At 40.1% G+C, this 15,023-nt stretch overlaps 1 protein-coding gene across 6 annotated transcripts in view; it reads right to left on the bottom strand.

Annotated features, from left to right (window-relative positions):
• cntn3a.1 (contactin 3a, tandem duplicate 1) overlaps positions 1-15,023 on the bottom strand; it is a 118,256-nt gene that overhangs the window by 39,320 nt on the left and 63,913 nt on the right. For all 6 annotated transcript variants that reach the window (XM_061782444.1, XM_061782426.1, XM_061782440.1 and 3 more), the window contains 2 exons: positions 13,957-14,052; positions 2,105-2,308 (listed from right to left, as the gene is read on the bottom strand). In XM_061782444.1, the coding sequence (XP_061638428.1) occupies positions 2,105-2,308; positions 13,957-14,052 (300 nt within the window). The remainder of the gene's footprint in view (positions 1-2,104; positions 2,309-13,956; positions 14,053-15,023) is intronic.

The following is a 15,023-nucleotide window of genomic DNA, read 5'->3' as shown; positions in this document are numbered from 1 at the left end:
TTAGCTGAGCTCGCTGCACACATGTTCACGAGACATAGGTAGGTGATAATTTAGCTTAAGTTTTTTTTTTTAAATTATTATTATTTTTTTATTTTATTATTTTTTAATCTCCCTGCCTTTCCTAGTTTACAATATGTGACAACAACGCATAGTCCTTCGGTGAACGTGTGGAGTGAAGATGAACCTCAGGGATGGATCATTAATTGAATGAGGAAGCAGTAGAATGATTTTATGAAAAAGAACTGAACAATTTGGTGAACGAATTTTTTGAACAAATGTTTTTAAATAACTGATTCGAATGATTGAGTACATTCAAAAGAACTGTCGTGCCCATCACTAATGAGATGCAGCCATTCAAGATGTTGAGAAAGCAGCGTTTAAAGAAATGCTGCAGACCTTTGATAGACAGTTCGAATATTGATGCAAAACAGGTTGCTTTGATCTACTTGTTGTGCTGTTATTAATGTTGTTACTTGGCACTTTTTCTTAACCAACTGTAAACTTCATTGGCAGTAGATTGCCTGTTAAGGTATTAATGACTATACCTCAGTTCCAAATGTTTAATATTTGTTTAAGGGCAATTTTTGTGTTATTTTTATTTTATTATTATTATTATTTTTAATCTCAGATTTTTTTATTTGTTCTACATTTCAATGCCAATGTTTAATATTCTTCAGAATTAAAAGTTAATTAATCTTAAAAAGGAGGAACTTGATTTATTGTGCTCTAATATCATTATAGGAGCTGCATAAAAAAATAACTAGTGATATAAATTAGTGATATATTTGTGATAGTTTCTGGGAAAATATGTCATCCTAAAGAGTTTGTCATAGAGACAGTCTTAGGTGAGCCCATCAGATTTTAGTCGAAATAGGCATGGCTGATCGGCATGGTGTATGACTGGTTAGCACATCTGCCTCGCAGTTCTGGGGACCGGGTTCAAGTCCCGGCCCCGCCTGTGTGGAGTTTGCATGTTCTCCCCGTGCCTGGGTGGGTTTTCGCTGGGTACTCCGTTTTCGTCCCACATCCCAAAAACATGCATGGTAGGTGGATTGAGGACTCTAAATTGCTCATAGGTGTGAATGTGAGTGCGAATGGTTGTTTGTTTCTACGTGCCCTGCGATTAGCTGGCGACCGGTTCAGGGTATACCCCGCCTCCCGCCCGAAGATAGCTGGGATGGGCTACAGTAGCCCCCGACCCTAGTGAGGATAAGCGGTAAAGAAAATGGATGAAAATGGATAAGATGAAAAGAATGATTGACTTTGTGAAGAATGTTAAATTAAAGCCTAATTCGTCCAAAAGTCCTCACCAAAGCTCTGACATGGAGCACTTAGAGCGCCAACACTTTTCAGTAAGTTACCCATCTTGTGGAATTGTACTTCAAATTAAGAACTTTGTTGACCAGATTGTTATTTCATCATTTACCAGTCAATATTGCCTAAAAAGACAGGCACCTATTTATTTTTTCTGTGAACTTGTAAAACTGCAGTGTCGAATGCAATGGGGTCGAAAATGTGGTGCACCTTTTATGCTGGTGCAGCCAATGAAGAAAAGTTGTGGGTATACCAGTGCAACTAGTGCAAAAAGTTAGTCTAGAGCCCTGCTACACGCGGGGCTGTATTTAATTCCATAAATTCTCGCGCCTCACTTTTGTGTGCATGCACGTGACGTCCTGTTTTGTACGCACGCATGTCACTTCATGGATGCATTCCCGCTCACAGAAGAAGTAGCATTTGTTTTTGTAATGTGAACGACTACATAAAAAGATCAGATTTAACAAAAAAATCGAATTGGGCATTATGCCCTGCAGTATGAACGTAGCCAAAGCGTTTTTAAAAATGTTTCTCATAAAACGGATGGCAAAATGGAAATTTGACATCAATCCTTCCAGATTTTAAATTAAATTTGAAACAATTCTGCTATACTTTGATAAGCTAGAATGCATTGCAATAAATAACTCAATACAAGTAGCTATTCTTTTCAAATGCCATTAAATCAAGCTTGAAATAAAATGTAATTGAACCAATCACACCGAAGACCTGCACTACTTTTTGATGCAGTTTCAACATATGCAAGCTCTTCTGCTTGTGGCGTTGTTCTTACCGTCTACTCGAAGGACAAGGGGTGTAGGTGGTCCCTGAACACTGCTTTTGGTGACTGTGTTGGTGACTACACAAGTGTAGTTGCCCACGTCGGAGGGCTCAACTTTGGCAATGTAGAGGTTGCCTGTCTTCTGGGACACGAATCGCCGTGTGTCCTGGATGACGAACGACGGGTACTCGTTGAAGATCCATGTGAAGGTAAGCTCTGTAAAGCAGATGTAAGGTGCACAATTCAAATATGCGCTCTCTCTAAATACCCCAGAGAGAATGCGATTTATCAGCAGCCATTTTAGGTTGAGGGGATGCCTTTAGAGATAAAGCAATTAGTGGATTGAACAGGGCCAGCCTTCCGTGATTAAAAAGTGAAATGAATAACCAAGATGCAATTACTCTTCTAATCTAATTTAATGAATCGGATTCACTATGTTATAGTGATAATTGTGATCGCATGAAGACGTTACAATATTTACACACGCAATACTACATCTTATTCATTATATTGTTTATTGTAATCATTAGACCATACTAAATGTTAAGAGTAGTAAAACCGATTGCATTCTGTGGCTGGCAAGTACCTGTGGTAGACAATAAATCCACTTTTAAACAATAGATGCTTCATTAAAAATTATATGATTCCCAATAAAAATGGATGGATGGATAATAATAATAATAATAATAGGTAATGAAGGTCACGTGACCAAACCTGGAAAATATAGTGGACTCCCAGTCAATGCTGCGATAACTAGCTTAACTATGGGTTGATGACATGATAGTTTAAAACCAAAGTGATTAAGATTTAAATTGAAAACTGATGAATTAATCTGTTTAATTCTTATTCTATGAACACAATACAAACCAGAATGCCATGTTTAGACTAGTGGTGGCACATACAACATATTCTTGCCCCCAAAATTTGGGGGTTTAGTTCCCCTTTCATTATTAAACTATTATTTAGAACCTGCACATTATTTTTACTTCGGATATAACTGTGAGATATCAAAATTGGTTTGATAATCTGAAACATTTACTACAGTGTGATTAATATGGAAATCTTTTACAACACAGTATTCCAGATTATGCAAATTAGTGGTGGCGCCTCATCCTACTATTCATGCTCCATGGAGTTCCTAGAAAGGAATCCCTGCAATTTGAACCAAGTAGAAGAGAGGCTTTGCAACAGCAATATTATATTACAAAAAACAAAGATGATGTTTTCACACATTGACACCCTGATAGATCGCCCTGTACCATATTTTACCCCTGTTTTGAAGACAGTTTTAGTATAAACCTCTCAAAACGATGAATCGACTGTCCAGTAAAGGGCATAACTGCAATGTGATTTGGACACTCCTACACCAGCTAAGAATTCCTCACATTTTTCCTTTAGGGGAAAAGAGGATGTGTGGGCTTTGATACGTTACTGAAACCTACACAACACACTATGCTCACACTTGTCTCTCTGCTTAGTATCAAATACAGTTTACTCCTTTACATTCTTGTGTAGCTTGGGTTAGAGTAATTCATCTTAGAAGTACACCCCAAGAGAGTCAAGTGTCGAGACTTTTTTTTTTGGGGGGGGTGTCACGACTGTTCTAAAATGAAAAACTGATATCAGTGGTAATGATTTATGCATGACCATTTTTTTTCGGCAACACAACCAATAATGTGTCAGTGATATGAAGGCACGACATCATGGCATGGACCAGATTTCAATTGGTGACAGCATTTGTCCAAGCAATTTCAGATGAAGCTACTGATAAAAACTAATATTTTTGAAATTATGCTTTGTTTTCTTGTAGTTTAATGGTAAAATATGGTAGCGTGGCAGTTTAAGCTTTGGTTTAGCACATTATTTTTTTTTTGTCATGGATGCCTTTTACTTGATTTTGTACTCGTACTTTAAAGTGCCCCGAAACAGGCCAAAAAAATTTATTGTAAATTTGACACACCACAGAAAAGAGTAATGTTAACAAGCCGGACAATGAATGAATGGATTAAAAAAAAATAAAAAATTACAATGTTAAATCAGGCTTCCAAATGGTCAAGAATTGATACATTCTTTGAGCTTCCAGACGCTGTGGGTGTGTCACTGGATGCTCTGAAAACCCCTCATCCAATTGTCAATCAAATACTTGTATTGCGGATGCGCCGCTCCTCTGCCTGCGAGGAGAGAAGCGATACAGAGCACACGCTTCCACAGGCCGCAGAGTCATTCTGTCCGTTTGTTTTCGTTAAAATTTCTTTCACATGCAGGGAGCGGAGAAGCCACGACCCACGCAATGGCAGCGGGCTAGCTGCCTTCTTAATCAAAGCACAAGCAAGTGAGCCACCGTTAGGCTGTCATAGTTTGTTTATGTGAGCTGGCCGTCACTGGCTAAGCACAGGCCAAGGCAAACCCAGACGCAGTTTTTAGCCTTGCCCACAAAAGACTGGTTAGCACATCGGCCTCACAGTTCTGAGGACCCGGGTTTAAATCCGTCCTCGCCTGTGTCGAGTTTGCGTGTTCTCCCGCTGCCTGCGTGGGTTTTCTCCAGGTACTCCAGTTTCCTCCCACATCCCAAAAACATGCATGGTAGGTTAATCGAAGACTCAAAATTGCCCGTTGGTGTGACTGTGAGTGTGAATGGTTGTTTGTTTATATGTGCCCTGCGATTGGCTGGCCACCAGTACCGCCTCCCGCCTGAAGATACGTAGCTGGGATAGGCTCCAGCACGCCCGCGACTCTAGTGAGGATAAGCGGTACGGAAAATGAATGAATTAATTAAGTACTATATTGTTATTGTATATTAGTTTGTCCTGCCTTGACGTTCACCCTTGCCTCTGTGACATATCAATAGTACTGTAACTTCCTCACTTTATCCAACGGATTCACAGTGGAAGTTGTTATATCCTACCTGTGCCTAAATAATTCATCCCAGAGCTCATTCTAACTGGATCATGTACATTAATGCCTCTTTTGAAACATCCTCCAAAAGGTGTAGAAGATGACACAAGCAACAAAACAACAAAGAAGAAGTCCCTAATTGGTTGGTGAAAGATTTATTGTAAGAAATAGGAAATGGCAAATTGAAAACTGATAATCTGAAGATTTTTCATTCTGTGAGAAGGCTGTAATGGAAGAATGCAAAAATATATGGCAGTGACTGGCAGATTTTCATTGCGATTCTGTTTAGTTTATGTATAATGAACATGCAGCATTAATTCCCCTGTAAAGACATTAGAGGAAGGAAGAAAAATAGAACATGACAGGGTAAGGACATAATAAATCAAGACTGGCTTTATACACGTGTGTACTGTATCAGACGAAAGTATGCGCACAACTTGTTTCAACGTATTTACAGTGAATCCTTGACGAGTCACGGTTCACCATTCACAAATTCACCTGTTCAAGTTTTTGTTATGTGGAATGTAATCTCAGCCAGGCGGCACAGTGACCGACTGGTTAGAGCGTCAGCCTCACAGTTCTGAAGAGTGGGGTTCAATCTGTATCTGCAATCTGTTATCTGTGTGGAGTTTGCATGTTCTCCCCGTGCCAGCGTGGGTTTTCTCCAGGCACTCCGGTTTCCTCCCACATCCCAAAAACATGCATTAATTGGAGACTCTAAATTGCCCGTAGGCATGACTGTGAGTGTGAATGGTTGTTTGTTTGTATGTGCCCTGCGATTGGCTGGCAACCAGTTCAGGGTGTACCCCGCCTCCTGCCCGATGATAGCTGGGATAGGCTCCAGCACACCCGCGACCCTAGTGAGGAGAAGCGGCTCAGAAAATGGATGGATGGATAATCTCAATCACTTGTGGAAAACTCACTTATTCGCAGCTATTTTTGTACTCTTTCTGCAACGGCCTAAGATGCCACAAGATACCAACAAAGCAATTGCTAATAGGAAAGTACTAATTGGCATTTTTATGGGTCGCCTATGCAATATCCACGCCATCATACTCGCACTTCCAGTACTTTTAAAAACAATAAGTTATTTGTAAGCCATTTCTTTTTAAGAGAAATGTATTGCGTCTTGGCTGGTGTCCAGTTCGGGTGTACCCCGCCTCTCGCCCGAGGATAGCTGGGATAGGCTCCAGCACGCCCACGCCCCTAATGAGGATAAGTGGAACGGAGGATGAATGAATGAATGAATGTATTGAGTCAAAAAAGATATGAATGTGTTTTGGGGTATATTTAGGGTTTAATCTCCAAATAATTATAAATATATTGGGGTGGGATGTCAATTACTCGTGGATTTTCGCCATTCGAGCCAGGTCTTGGGTTCACTGTACTCAACATTTTGTTCCCATACCTATCTGTATTCATAACACACAAGTCCCCTCCACGAAATGGCTTAGGTCACGCACTTAGAAATCCCTGCAAGCTATATGTGTTGTTAGTCACCAACAAACATCCTGTTTAAGGGTAGCTGCAATCCGAAAAGAGAACAAGTGATTTCAGCTTTGAGTAAATATAAAAAGCCTACTTCCATTAGTGAAAAGCGGTCAGATGCATTAGGTTCTGTCTGACCACACATATTCAGCAGACCTTCTAAAAAGAAAAGGATGGCACAAATAACATGTAACCTAAATGCAGAAAAGCATGTTTGAAGAATATTTTTCCATTTTATACAATATTGAACATCTTTTAAATTCAGTAATTACAGCTCACAGATTTACAGCATTGGGACTGCATCCAACTACTTTCTGTCAAAAGGGCTTTGAAGCATCGTGAAAGTGAAATAATGACACTCTGAATCATGCATGGGATACTGAAATCTTTTAAAGGGGAAATGAGGCAGATCCCTGTTTTGTGACCATGAATTATGTCCTTCCGGCCTTTACGAGAGCTTGATTCTCACGTTTACAGAAATTTGAGTCAAATGTCTTTTCTGTTTCAAATACGGATATGGCTATTGTTGTCATGAATTGTGAAGCAATTACTTATGAGCATGTCCACTACATCGTACTGTAATTGCTATAAAAGCTGCATGCATTTAATAAATTTTTAATTGCTATTATTCTCATTATTAGGTCTTTCTTTGATAAACCTACAGAATATCATTCATTCATCTTCCGTACCGCTTATCCTTACTTGGATCACGGGCGTGCTAGAGCCTATCCCAGTTGACTCTGGGCGAGCGACGGGCTACACCCCGAACTGGTCGACAGCCAATCGCAGGGCACATATAAACAAACAACCATTCGCACTCACATTCACACCTACGGGCAATTTAGAGTTGTCAATTAACCTAGCATGCATGTTTTTGGGATGTGGGAGGAAACCGGAGTGCCCGGAAAAAACCCACCCAGGCACGGGGAGAACATGCAAACTCCACACTGGCAAGGCCATTTGCTTTTGGTACCACTGTGTGTGTGTTTGATGTGTGTGTGCGCGTGAAACTGTCAATGTTTACGAAGGCAAACACATTATCTGATACATCATTATGATTGTAGATATTAGTAGGCTTTCAGCAAAGACGGTAAATATTGAGGACCTAAATCATGTCTGATCCTAAACCTTTCCATCACTAGTCATAACCTTTGATGACAGCCGCTGATAATATTGGTAGACAATGGCTCATTTCAATTTCTGTGCTCAGTCTCAAGAGGAAAGCTATGATCCATCACAACAAGGCGTGAAGGCACTTATCGGGTAAATAAAAGCAATCTACTTGCTTGTCCAAAAGCAGGCTTCAGCTGGATTCATGTGATATGTCGAAAATAAAAATGTACCGGCATTACCAGATAACTAGCAACCCTTTACTGCTCAGTGACTGTTTTTTTTTTGTCAATGTCTTTATGTCTCAAAAGTTTTGTCGTACTAGAGCGGCTCCAACTACCGGAGACAAATTCCTTGTGTGTTTTTTGGACATACTTGACAAATAAAGATGATTCTGATGATGAAATCATCAAGAAAGTGACCCTTTTATAATGACATTTGCATTAAGTAAATATTTATTCAATATGTCAAATTATACAGGACTTCATGCTAGAATGTGCAGCTATAATTAAGTAAAATATTATTATTATTTTTTTTTTTTACACCAGGTAAATAGACGCTCTTTTGGCTTGCAGCAGAAGGTAACGCTTATGTCGTCACTCTGTTGCGCATAACCCCACAGTCAGGGTTTGATGGTTTAAAAAAAAAAAAAAGTGCAACATACATGTAATGCGAGCATTAAATAAGAAACACATTCAACGAACTATGGGTAACATAAACACACACGATCAATGTTATGTTAAACCCTTATCGTTCATGAACATTGAGGATTAACGTCTTTATTACAGCAACAATTCAACATTTTATCACGCAAGGCATGCTGGGACCACACGGCTTTACAATTCTGCTGCAAAATAGTAACTTTCTGCGTGAAGCGCGCGACAAGTTGTGCGGGGTGCGGAGGAACGGCACAAGCGGCCGGCCCCGGGATGGGGGCGCGCGGCGAGAGATCGAGCGCGCGGGTCCGGGAGCAGAGCCCTCTGCGTGACATCAACCAAAATCACATGATGCAGGGGAAACTGTAGTTAATTACTGCAAAATCACTTTAAAGTATTTTACTGAAATGTATGTGGTAAAAAACTGTAACATTTACAGGAATATTAGGAATGAATATTTGGTGCCAAGTAGGAGAATTTCTAACAACCATTTCCTGACAGTGAGCTTTTTTTTATTTATTTTTTTAAGAAAATGTATTCACTTGACAATTCACTGGTAATTAGAGGTTATCATTTGAAGATATGTCCTTAACTGTGAAAAGAAAATCATTGATCAATTGTTAATTTCTTGTCTTTTTATTGCTCTTAAATTATTCTTATAATGTGGCTATTATCCTCTATAAAATAGTAAGTGAATGAGAGAAAGTCTTTGTGAGCTACAGGCGCAAATTTTACCATCCTTCTGTCCAAAACAAACAAAACAAAAACAAAAAAGCTGAGAAGACAGACTGTACGGGTCAGATATTTTAGGACCTTTTCTCATGGAAAATCCTGAAACTAACAACCAGTAACGCTGCTTAATCAACTTTGGCCGTATGTCCTTTGCGCATCCTGAACACAGCCCAGGTGTTCTAATGAGTAGGGCAGGCTAACTACTGAAAGCAGAAAATTAAAAATTTGTGTTCCAAGAGATGTGAAAAAGCCTGAGATAAATGCCTCTTGGCATTCAAATGCACAAGTTCTTTTTTTATTAAATAATGCATTCTAACCAAAATCCATCCATCCATTTTCCTTACCCCTTATCCTCACTGAGGTCGCGGGCGTGCTGGAGCCTATCCCAGCTATCTTCGGGCGAGAGGCGGGTTACACCCTGAACTGGTTGCCAGCCAATCGCAGGGCAGATACAGTACAAACAAACAACCATTCGCACTCAAATTCAAACCTACGGGCAATTTAGAACCTTCAGTCAACCTACCACACATGTTCTTGGGATGTGGGAAGAAACTGGAGTACCAGGAGAAAACCCGCGCAGGCATGGGGAAAACATGCAAACTCCACACATAATGTAGATTTTAAATGGAACTGTACATACATGTTGAAAATTTCTTCAAAATTCCTTTTCAAACACTTTGTACAGGTGCTTTCCCAGTTGAACTTGTGAAACATAAAATGTAGTGTGTCAGATCTAATTGCCATCAACAAAAAACGTTTTCTCAAATACATGGTGATCAAATTCAGATTATAACTATGTATCAGCATCAACTAAAATAGCTGATAAACATGAAGGCAAATAATTTCAAACAATGCAGAACAGCTGATTCTTAATAAACATTTCACTACTATGTATTTCAGGATACATGGAGAGTAAATGAAGTGCAAGCCTGTTTGTACATGGTATTCAAATAACCCCCAAAGGGATTTGGCACATGCAATCAATTAAAAGTGAAATCAGTAAAAGTCGGCTCACTTATGGGCCCATCACATTTGTGAATCTGTTACCTTACCCCCTCACAGTATTAGATAGATATGACTAATATTTTCTTATATGGGATATTTATCATCCTGATATGGGGTCAATTTATTACATCACAAGTGTTGAAGGCTCAAAACAAATTAGGGGTCCGTGGTATATGCGATAGAACAGGGATGGGTCACGCTACGAGGGGGCCACGTAGGACAGTGTACTTCCTAATCAGATATATGGCAAATTGCCAATTTTAAATATGATCAAAATATGTGCATATGTCTTTGTTTTATTGAACCAATGTAAATCAGTGTCTTAATTAATAAAATGTATAAAAGATCCAGTCTTCAACAACAAAGGATTTGAAGCAATCAAGAGTTTTTTTCAGTGCAAAGGGCTCTCTTACATAAAAAATTACCGTTCAAACATGGCACAAAACTGCTGAAAAGCAAACCAACATTAAGTGCAAGAACTCATTTTGTGCATGTTTTTCACAAAAATCAACATAGTCAAAATTGGAATATTATACTATGTTTGTCCTAAATGTTATTCAACATTCCAAAAGTATTTGGCCTTCTCACTTTACAGTATAGGGCAGTTCACTCTGCTTTACTGAAGGAGCGCAGGTGCATCTCCTGTTCTCCTGCTTGTTTTAGTAACTCTTCATGCACTTTAAAAGGTCTGTCAATGGTTCTTGTGACGAAAAAACACAAAAAGCTCGGCAGCTTCGGTATACAGTGGTCCCTTGCGATACGAGTTTAATTTGCTCTGTGACCATACTCTTATCTCAAAACATATTTCCCTATTAAAATGAATGGAAATGCAATTAATCTGTTCCATTCTCCCCAAAAGCACCGCCATTTAAATTTTTTTTTTAAAATGTCGTTATATTGTAAAATACAGTCATTTAACTGGTTTTATGAAGTGTAAACAAACCAAACGTGTCATACACACGCACACACAATTTCTGGTTTTCATTTGCGGTGTCTTTAAATGCTCTCTCTTTCTCTCTCTCTCTCTCTCTCTCTCTCCCCACACTCGCTCGACCCCCGCCTATTGTGCAGTGCTACCAACTTGCCGACTTTCTCGGCAAAATCTAGCGACTTTGCAACTCCTCTAAGCGACTTTTTTTCTAGCGACTAGCGACTTTTTCGGATGTTTTGGAGACATGAAAGCACGTATCAGGTGGCATGCAGTTAATGTTCTCAAGGAGCTGCCATTAGCCCCTCCGCCATCGCAAAGCACTCACAGGTTCACAGTCCCAATCCCATCATTCATGTTAATGAGCCATTCAATAGATTCGGTTTCTTCGTGAATGTCACAACAATCCAGTCTTTTGATCAAATTTGATACTGTAACATTTAACAATGCAGAACAGAATTGATCCAAATTTAAAGAAAACAAACTAAGAATCAGCAGAAGTTAATTTGCAGTTGTAATTCTACTTGGTATATTTTTAATTAAAAGTCTGTCGTCAACAGTTACGTTACCAAAAACTTTAAAATGTCTCTTAATAAGAACACTCAACAGTTTGGTATTGTGTACAGACACACAGTAACAATATTTGCATCCCCACCTGACCTTAAATTCCATCCATCCATCCATTTTCTGAGCCGCTTCTCCTCACGAGGGTCGCGGGCGTGCTGGAGCCTATCCCAGCTGTCATCGGGCAGGAGGCGGGGTACACCCTAAACTGGTTGCCAGCCAATTGCAGGGCACATAGGAACAAACAACCATTCGCACTCACAGTCATGCCTACGGGCAATTTAGAGTCTCCAATTCATGCATGTTTTTTGGGATGTGGGAGGAAACCGGAGTGCGCGGAGAAAACCCACGCAGGCACGGGGAGAACATGCAAACTCCACACAGGCGGGGCCTGGGATTGAACCCGGGTCCTGAGAACTGTGAGGCTGACGCTCTAACCAGTCGGCCACCGTGCCGCCGACCTTCAATTCGTCTTTCATAATGTTATGCAATAGCCAACCTGCTGTTGTCCAAACCCTCCACATCCCATCAGTGTGAATGGCTCGCATCTTCTGCAGACATATCTGCGCAAGTTCTCTGGGGTAAAGTGGATCTCTTGTCCACAGCTTCAAATAGAAATAGTTTTAAACGCCCTTGGCTACTATTATTTTGTGTGTGTGTGTGTTGTTTGCCCATGTGGCTGGCAGTGATGTTTTCCATTGTACACAGTGTATGCTTAATGGAGGCTATGTGGTTGTTTCAAATACACGTGTAATTCTCTTTATTTTATGGTTAGCTTGACACTAAACTAAACCCTGATGCACTGCGGTGGGGAAGGGTCCGATGTGCCCTCGCCACCTCGTGGTGCGAGGTGTGGCGTCCTGGCCTTTTATGACCAGCCTCCAAGGGGGTGGTCACCCCCCCCCCCTTCTCTTTCTCACCACCAAAAGGGAAACTGGACCACCTCTGAATGTTACCTTTTCCATTTTAGGATTATTTTGTGGTTTAAACCCATTGGAATAAAATATTAATTGTTGGATTTAAGCTAACGAGACCATTTTCCAACTTTGCTTTGTCACACGCATATCCTCTTTAATCCCTGTAACGAATGTTTCAATTGTATGTGGTTGTTGAGAACACTAATATTTGCAATGTAGCATTTGAGTTGTGTGGGGTAAAACATTTCATCCGCAAACAGATTTGACATCAGACATTCAAATTTGCAGAAATACAATCACTAGTGGCATTCATGTAAAGTTCTTAAAATATTATATCACATTCAAATCCAGTGAAGATTGTGATTAGTTAATCCGGGGTTACAGTGGCTTTCCATACCTGTGAGTGTCGCTAGTGCTGCATCAATTGTCCCAGCCAGGAGGGGCAAGTCATTGAACACAGCAGGAAAGAGAAATCTTTGTTGGGGAGACTCTTCAGACTGGCTGGTGGTGGAGGTTAATTAATTTAGCACCCGGGTGAGAAACCACGTGTGTGCCTCAGCTTTGATGCTACTTGGGACGCTCTGTAATTCCTTTAGCATCCCTGTGCGAAGTTGAATCTCGCATCCCCGTGGTCGTCTCCCTCGGCGGGGGAGCGGCGACAGCGCTGCAGCTTGGTCTGGAGTTTGGGGTCATGGTGCCATCGGACGAGAGCATGTCCGTTACAGTCTATTACATTCAACTATATTTGCTGCTATTGATGGAAGACCTTTTGACTTGTGTGAAGAGTCATTCCCTTGCATGAGGTCTCAGATTTTAAAGAGTGATTTGCAATCCTGGAATCTTACAAATCCTGCCACAGACAGTTTTGCTCCAATCTTCTTGCCAAAGGTTTCCTTACACTTAATGAAAATCCATGTGCCGTACAGAAGCATTCCACAGCAAAATGGCTCAGGTGGTAAAGTAGTTGTCTCCCAAGCCAAAGGTTATGGGTTCCATTCTGAGCCCCTGTGACGGTGTCCTTGAGCTAGATAGTCAACTACTGTATGTGTGGGACCTGACAGTGAACCACTGAATACTAAAGCAGTGCCACACAGTGTATCTGGCCAATTCAACATAGAAGACCCACTGAAAAAAAGGTAACCGTGAAAGACATCAAAGATTTTGTGCGCCTTTTTTTAGGCATTGGGCTTACAAGGAGAAGATGAGGTTTTGTTCTTCCCATTGTCACATGAAAGTGACTACCATACTACTGATGTTCCTGACTGAAAGGTACCAATAGTTGGTGTAGTATGGATCATTTATCTTTATACCCTTCCAAACTTTTGATAATGTAATTTAACTGAATTTAATTGTTCTGCTTGTTGGGGTTATGGGAGCATTATTCTGTTCAGTACGACGCTGACATTGAAAGAATAGTTCAGAATATTGAGTATCCCATAAACAAGAATAACAATTAAAGAATCATTTATTTTGTATGTATTTGATCATGGAAATGTTGTCAAATGGCTAGGTTACTGATTAATTCAAGTTATGCATAGTTTTTAATTATAAAATAAAAAGCCATCTTACCTCCAGAGTGGAGGGGTGTGCCACACAGTAAGACCACGCCTTGACCTTCACGGACCCTCACTGGATTTCTTCTTTGACTCTTGAAATTCTCCAAGTCTGTTTATGCAAAGAAAAAGCAATAAAGGGGAATAATCATTTCATTTCTCACAAAAGAAACAAGAAAACAAGAAAAGTTGTTTTTGTGTGTGTGTGGGGGGGGGGGGGGGGGGGGGGACAGCATCGTCAGTCATATCTTTGGTTTCTCTATGAATTTATATTTGGTTCTGAGACTACCGGTTAAGACTGTGCATCAATCCATAATGTTTTAATATTTGTATGAGACACAAATGTTTGCATAGAAGCAGACACGGCCTTCTAAAGTGCTTAAATACTTCTGACCGTGGCAGAATGCATTTCCTTTAGTATAAGTCACACTAGAGTGAATTTAATTGCAATTGCACATTGTTATCACTTTCTGTTTCATCCACTGACTGCACACAGACCAGTAGCCATTAAATGACTACGACTGAAAGAACAATTACATGTTAACAACCTGCTGAGACTAGAACATTGAGGCAGTAATCTTTGAACAGTTTGCCTCTTCTTGCCTGTATCTCAATGATATTGCATGTAGTGCAGAGAGAAACCATGAGGCAGCTGCCATAAAATTACAAAATCTTCACAGAATTGAAAAATAGTGGAATGAAAAAAACAGAGAAGAAAATGGTCTCTGCATTTCTAATACTTTAATTAAGTTGTTTTTCTATTTTGTACTGGTAGATTGTTGATATGCATCCATAGCAAATGGAACCTCTATGGCTGATCCATGTTGATTTTCTTCAAGAAATATTATTTATAGAAACTGATACAGCACAATTAAGGTCCCACTAGAGTCTTAAGCGGCATAAACTGTAGAGCCCTCGATCTGGGCTGAAGCTCAAGAGACTTTGTGGTATTTATTTTGTCCCTTTCTTGTTGTCATGGCACAACTGCTTTAGAAAGTGACAAACCTGAGGAGACAGGTGGAAGTCAATGCAAAGAATTTGCAGCACAAGTCAGACAACAAACTGATATAAAGGAAGTGTTTG

Source organism: Phyllopteryx taeniolatus, chromosome 1, assembly GCF_024500385.1.
Source record: "Phyllopteryx taeniolatus isolate TA_2022b chromosome 1, UOR_Ptae_1.2, whole genome shotgun sequence".
Taxonomy (NCBI): Eukaryota; Metazoa; Chordata; class Actinopteri; order Syngnathiformes; family Syngnathidae; genus Phyllopteryx; species Phyllopteryx taeniolatus.
Note: the sequence above shows the minus strand (reverse complement) of the source record. Positions and strands in the feature narration are given on the sequence as shown.